Here is a 7,215-nt window from a genome sequence, read left to right as displayed (position 1 = left end):
ATCGCCCAAATCTGTTCACTCACACAGCCAGAAAGACAAACAGATATAGACAACACACACACACACACACACACACACACACACACACACAAACACACACATGCATGCACGCGCGCGCCGAGCGAACGCACACTTACATGCACGCACGCACTCACACACACACACACACACACACACACACATACACATACCGTCTCCCTCTCTCTCGTCTCTGAGTACGCGAAACTCGGTATCGGACAACCAGTAGCGAGAACTTTATTTCCCTATGATTGTGTACATCATACGGTTCCGTTCGAAACGTTTTGTACTTCGATCTCCCCCATCCCCACCCCCCCATGCAAAGTGGCCGTTAGCCTATAATATGCAATAAACCATCCATCCATCCATCCATCCACCCCCCCCCCCCTCCCTAGACTTTAATTTCCAGCCACCAAGGACCCCCTCACGCGGAAGCGATGAAAATCAAGAACACAGTAAAACGACCAACCGACAAGAAAACCCTACACGTCATTCAGATACCCCGATTTCACGGTTGATCTTTATACTAACCAGAACACTATCACACCGTCATACCTCCTTTAATCTCTTCCCCCAGGAACCCCCCAGCAGGCCTAGAAAGGACCCTTTAAAGATCGTTAGTTCCAGTTTAAATATAAACACTACCAACACTTGCCGCGCCTGTGAGCCGCGTTTGTGGGGGTTGTCTGCGCATGATCGGGCCATCGAGCCGGTTCCTGTATTTCTGCTTGCTCGCTGAAGCCTGTGGCCATTCGGTTCCCCCCCCCAGACGGCCGAGAATGTAGTGGGTTTAGTTGGGACGCCAGCTTCTGTACCAGACGAACCGGATTGTTTTACTTAGGGCAGAATTGTTTTGTGTTTTTTTGCTTCCCTGGGCTGTCTTTCGTTCCCTTCACGCGGCTGTGTGGAAAGGTATGTGTCAAAAAAGTTTCTGTTGTGTCTGTTATTCACAGTCGGGAGAAAATTGAAAAAAATATTCGTTTCTTCACAGTTTGCAGTTTCGTTTTTGTGTGTTGCTTTTCACGAAACAATAGGCCTAGTAAGTTTCCCAGTGGTTTTGACATTCATTTAGCAAAAATATAACTACTTTATTTGCTATGAAAAAGGTACAAATCAGTTACCAAACAATGTTTTTGTGGACGTGTATGTGTTGGTTTGATGTTTTTATTACAAAGAAATTAAAACAATTATAGAAAGCGAGGAAGCAGGGTTCAATCAATTTTACGGCTGAACAGCCGGGGCAGATGTGAATGCAGACAAATTCAACATCCATTACTCTCTCTGTGTCTGTCTGTCTGTCTGTCAGTCTGTCTCTCTATTTATCTCTCTCCCTCTTGTTACTTGGTTTGAAAAAAAGACAAGAGGCACCGATTGGGAGGAGGAAGGACAGCGTGGGTGTTCCGTTTTGTTTTTGTATCGTCTGCTCCTCTCTTCCCCCCCCCCTCCCCGCCCTTTTTATCAATAAAACGTCCCAGAATAAGAAGCCAACTCATTCATTGCTTTTTCTTCCAATCTTCTTAACCCTCTTCAGTAAGAAAAGTATTTGCCATTCAGAATTCGTTTATTTTGAAACCTTGTAGTAGCTATCCAAACACATCCCGGAGTCAAGAAAAACACTGAAATATCAGAGCGAAAGAAAACGCATAGACCATAAAAACGAGATGATGTGTTTCCAGATGTTATGTCTGAGGTTCTCACGAACGAGAAAGTGATCTAAGGTTGTAGACCACTTTTTGTGTGGCTTGTCTACTGCAGCAATATTGTCGAGCAATGGCCATAAACTACTCTGCTTGTATGAGTTTTCTCTGCATACACACAAAGCCAGAGTTGTTCTGATTTTGTTTCAGATAAAAAATATGAGGCAGACAGTTTCTTCAAGAAGATGAATTACACCCACGCCTGTTTCTCCAGCCGAGCGAATCGCTTCCTTGTCTGACACAGTTTTGCAGAGGAAATTTCGTCGTAAAATTGCACTCTGGGAAAAAAATTGCTGACTTGACACCTGTGCTACAGTATTTCTACGGTTGCCAAAAGAAAGAAAACAAGGTCAATCGTTTTCAAAGGAGTTGGCTTACTTTACGATCAAAGTCGTGTCTTTGTCGATGTCTGTGTTTCACTTTCTGAAGTGTCATCTCTGATTCAGGGATTATTGCATTCGTGAAGGATTGATAAGAGAAAAAGTGTGTAAGTTTACAAAACAACCTTGTTGTGTGTGATCTTCGCTTGGATCCCGTGATGTAAATATATGAGCCCGTTTTTAGTGTAGCATAGTTTTCACAGCAAGCTGTTAGCGTATCCTCCTTAATACAGAAAAGAATCCTCAACAATACCGACGGTGTGCAATATTGTTTGGGATTACGTTCCTTTAAAAACATTTACCTCTGCAAATAGTTACAAAAAGTTAGCATCAAACAATCTGAAGTCTGAGCAAGATATAGCCATAGCGGATGAAACTAACAAGTTGTACAACAATAAACTGCAACAGCAATTATAAGAATTCCAACTGTGACATTCCTATTACAGCAGCAACTTCGACGAATGAAAAAAGAATCAATCAATTACCGGACGCAATAGTGAAAGTGTGACAAGAGCAAAACTACTCTAGAAGTCAACCAGCCTCCTGTCCAAACAGCAGCTCTAAACACACAACAAAAAGAGCTTCACAAAAGGACCGACGACGTTTTCTCAAGCAGGAACTCTAAACACCAACAGCTGTGTCAGTACCCGCAGCAGTCAAGAATTAGCAGCATCAGTCAATAGTTACACAAACGTCGCGAACTTTCCAACAACATTCATCATGATTACCACGCGGAGAGCAGAGCCATTATTGGCCTCACTGCTGGTCTACGGGTGTGTGTTGCTTCACCTGTGTGGAGGGCAATGCCCGGATGAAGGGACACCTTCCCCCGTTCTGGGCGACAAGGTCAAGAGGTCAGAGGTCGTGGTTCAAGGTAAGGTCCTGCGGCAGTTCGATGTCAAGGACAGAAGTTACAGCGTGGAGCTGCGCGTGTATTGCGTTTACAAAGGAGGTCCCCTGCCCGCCGTCATCACAATCACTGGTGCAGGTAAGCCTTTTCGTGTCAGTTTTGTTCATTTCAATACTTGTTACCCTCTCAGGTGCCAGGAGACTGGTTCCCCATAACTCACTAACTCTATTGCACATGTCTTAACAAAAGCGCTCTGCCTCATTTGTTTAATTTATCTGTGTAATCAAAATTGATTGTAATTTAATCAAGATAGATTTGGAATGTAACAGATTCTGTGATTGGTTAGATTACTGGTGTTCAATTCTCGATGAACACCGGCAATTTACTTGTTGGAACACCCGTTACGGAGGCGTTCAACTTGTTACAAAAAATAAGTCCCGTCATTTTGGCTGATCTACCGAACGTTTTCCACAGTGAGGGAAAAATGACGTCAAGGGTTATGACGTCAAGGGTTGTCTAAAACTTTTGGAAAATGTCGCACCCTTTATGACCAAATCACTGAATACGTTCTAACAACATCCATGGACAGCTGGACGTTGCATAATGTTGAGTCGGGCATCGACATCTACTCTATCATCCCTCCACTCCGGCCATCCCGTCTTCTTATCCATTCCTCCCAATTCTCTTCATTAATTAGTCCGTGATAACATCTCCCGCTCAGGTCCACCCACCCCCACCCCCCCCCCCCCCACACACACACACACCTACAGCTCCAGCGCGCTTTCTTTTTTTCTTTCTTTTTTTGGCAGGCGCAAATTTTAAAGACAGGGAAAAAAATAGCCCAGTTTGTCTTGAATTTAAGTCAACATTTTATTAATTCTGAGGCACAGCTTGAGTCTGTGAGTAATAAGTGCGTAATTATCACGCTAGTTTATCAGCGGTGGGGCAGTGTTTGACGCTAATGAACCTGTGGTCGCCAATTTATGGCCGATGAACTTCGCTAACTACATGATTCTCGCTAAACCGGCTGTTTTGCGTAAATCGTACTCTCTTTAAAGGACACCCCCCCCCCCCCCCCCACATCCATCTTAATCTACGAATCCTCACTCCGACTACCCCTCCCCCACCCCACCCCTCACTGTCTGTCTGTCTCTCTATCTCTGTCTGTCTCTGTCTGTCTGTCTGTCTGTCTGTCTGTCTGTCTGTCTGTCTCTCTCTCTCTCTCTCTCTCTCTCTCTCTCTCTCTCTCTCTCTCTCTCCGGCTGCAATGATTTGAAACATTGTTTCAATGTTTGGATGTTTTTTTTGATACTCTGCTAATTAATTACAATTTTTATATTTACATCAATCAACATGAACGAGCACTGAAAACCTTTTGGACGACAGAGGCATCATGTGATGGGAAAATAATGACGATGATTAACATGTGTATGTTGCCTCTCATTTTGTCACGTTGCTCTTTGCTGTCGTTTTTGTTCTTCTGTGTTCAAATATGAACGTGTAGAAGTATGAGCCTGTTACACATAAATATATGGATTAATGCGGCTGCGTTCCCTGGAGAAAATGGCATACTTTGAGATGGCTAAAGGTTCAGAGGTGACACACACTTTTACAAAAGCAACTGAAAATATTAGCAATTTGCATTTTAGATTTTTGATTATCCTCCAAATATGCCTGTGTGTGTGTGTGTGTGTGTGTGTGTGTGTGTGTGTGTGTGTGTGTGTGTGTGTGTGTGTGTGTGTGTGTGTGTGTGTGTGTTCATTCATGAAAAAAGCAATTTCCATTCCTATAGTTTTCCCTTCACCTTGACAGTATTAAAGACCAAGTACCGTAAAATAACTCAACCACTAAAATAGACCGTGACACTAAAACATACGCAGAATGATGCTAACGGACCAAATAGCATCGTAGCGTCGGCAACTAATTTTCACAGCAGTTGATTGTACTACCCTTTAAAAAGCACACGCTGAGGAAATGATCAATGACTGAAGTACGATAAACATTTTCCTCTGAGTTAAGTAGCAGAATCATTTGTCCACTTCCAAAGCGTGTGTGTGTGTGTGTGTCAGCTTTGTCTCTTCCTCACACACTCACACACACAAACACACACACACACACACACACACACACACACACACGTACGCGCACAGACGTTAACTCTGAGAAACTTAACATCCACAACATATCCAACAAAAGAAACTACAGCATATTGCGTCCTAAACGTAGTATACCTAAAAAAAAATAAAAAATAGAATAATTATGGGAAAATAGCAAACCACCCCAAGAACGAGGCCTACCCGCTAAATTGGATACATGCACTTGCACTTTACACGCATCAGATGCACTGACACTCCCGTTTCTCCATTGTTCCGTTATTTAACGCCATGCATGCTATTGTTCTGCGATAAACCCGATGCCAGGGTGTCAGGAATTAGGCTATGTCTTATTGCTCCGATGAACACAGGGTGTCTGCAATGGAAAGACTAGGGGTAAAGGGAGGGCGTGGGAGAGTGGATGTGCAGCGATGCTTTCAGTTCTGCGTGGTTTTTAGTGAAGGGGGGGGGGGGTGGGGTGGGGTGGGGGGGGGGTGGAGAAAGAGAGGAGAGAGAGAAAGAAAGAGAGAAGACAGACAGACAGACAGACAGACAGGCAAACAAACAGATAGACGCGTATACATAATTTGCACTTGCTTTGAATGCTTGCACACCACTCTGACGTCACTGATAGCAATCAGATAGAGACATATCCATGCTAACAGTAAACACTCTTTTTTAACCGGAGAGACAGAACTCAGAACTCAGAACTTTATTACATAAGGATAAAGGTTTTAGGCTTAGCCTAATCTTCCAACCTGTCCCTGTCCAACCAGCAACCTGTGTGTGTGTGTGTGGGGGGGGGGGGGGGGGGGGCACAACGTATCATGACATTGATAATTAGGTTAGCCGGAAGCTATCGCGCTCTTGCATATCGAGATAAACACAGAAAAATTTGGCATAACCAATTAATTAAAATGTTTCAGGTATTTTGTGAGGTACATGTATCTCCGGGGCGGGGATATAGCTCAGTTGGTAGTGCGCTGGATTTGTATTCAGTTGGCCGCTGTCAGCGTGAGTTCGATCCCAGGTTCGGCGGAAATTTATTTCACAGAGTCAACTTTGTGTGCAGACTCTCTTCGGTGTCCGAACTCCCCCCCGTGTACACTACATTGGGTGTGCACGTTAAAGATCCCACGATTGACAAAAGGGTCTTTCCTGGCAAAATTGCTTAGGCACAGTTAATAATTGTCTACATATACCCGTGTGGCTTGGAATAATAGGCCGTGAAAGGTAAATATGCGCCGAGATGGCTGCGATCTACTGGCCTTATATAAAATTCCATCTCACACGGCATCATTGCAGAGCGCCTAGAACTGTACCCACGGAATATGCGCGATATAAGCCTCATATTGATTGATTGATCATGAACTCTACGTTTAGTAATCAGTCTTTTGATCCTCAGGCTTTACATCGCGTAGAGGGTTCAGGCGGAACTCGACTGAGAATACAGACACCCTCAGGCATGTGGTGTGTCCGGTAGGGGGTTAGTGGGGGGAGGGGGGGAGGGGGAGAATAAGTATGCGGATCTGCACGCATGGGCGCGATTCGAGATACATTGAATTTGTGAAAGTGTCGTTTACTGTCTGAATTTCTGACAGTTCAGACGAGGGAAGTGTGATGGAAGAGGAAGTTCTTTATAAATCCAATTTTAATGCCGAAAAACAAGCGATGGTCGAGATGTGCAAAGGTACAATGCAGTTCTCGATTTAAGACAATGTCACTGCTTGCAAGGGGAAAGTCTGGTTGGACAGGTTTTACCTGGCCTGAAGAAAGATGTCTGACGAAGATTAGAGATTTTCACCGATCTTGGAGATGAGGGGGAGGAAGAGACAGAGACAGAGACAGACAGAGAGACAGAGACAGAGAAAGAGAAAGAGACAAAGAGAGAGAGAGGAGGGAGCGAGAGAGATATGGAAGATCGGATTAATTCAGAAAAAATGCTCTGCACAGGGAGAATCCAGACCGTTAATGTTCAGTGTGTGTATACTTGTGGAAGGCGGCTCTTATCACATAATTATATAAAAGCCCACGCGCTTTCGTGAGGGTTTACACGATCGTTTACACTCCCAGTGGCGCTGGACTCTGGAGAACTCTTTCTTCAGCTTTGACGTTAGGATTCAAGTCTATACCGGCCAGTATCACTTGGAGTGTTTGTTACACTGCTCTCTCTGTGT

The 7,215-nt window shown here is 44.3% G+C and overlaps 1 protein-coding gene across 1 annotated transcript in view; it reads left to right on the top strand.

The window, feature by feature from the left end:
- The first annotated feature begins 751 nt into the window (after positions 1 to 751).
- Positions 752 to 7,215, top strand: part of LOC138963997 (uncharacterized) — a 17,519-nt gene continuing 11,055 nt past the window's right edge. The window contains exons 1-2 of the mRNA XM_070335873.1: positions 752 to 930; positions 1,866 to 3,083. Of these exons, the coding sequence (XP_070191974.1) occupies positions 2,816 to 3,083 (268 nt within the window). The 5' untranslated portion in view covers positions 752 to 930; positions 1,866 to 2,815. The remainder of the gene's footprint in view (positions 931 to 1,865; positions 3,084 to 7,215) is intronic.

This window comes from Littorina saxatilis, linkage group LG4, assembly GCF_037325665.1.
Source record: "Littorina saxatilis isolate snail1 linkage group LG4, US_GU_Lsax_2.0, whole genome shotgun sequence".
NCBI classification, from domain to species: Eukaryota; Metazoa; Mollusca; class Gastropoda; order Littorinimorpha; family Littorinidae; genus Littorina; species Littorina saxatilis.
Note: the sequence above shows the minus strand (reverse complement) of the source record. Positions and strands in the feature narration are given on the sequence as shown.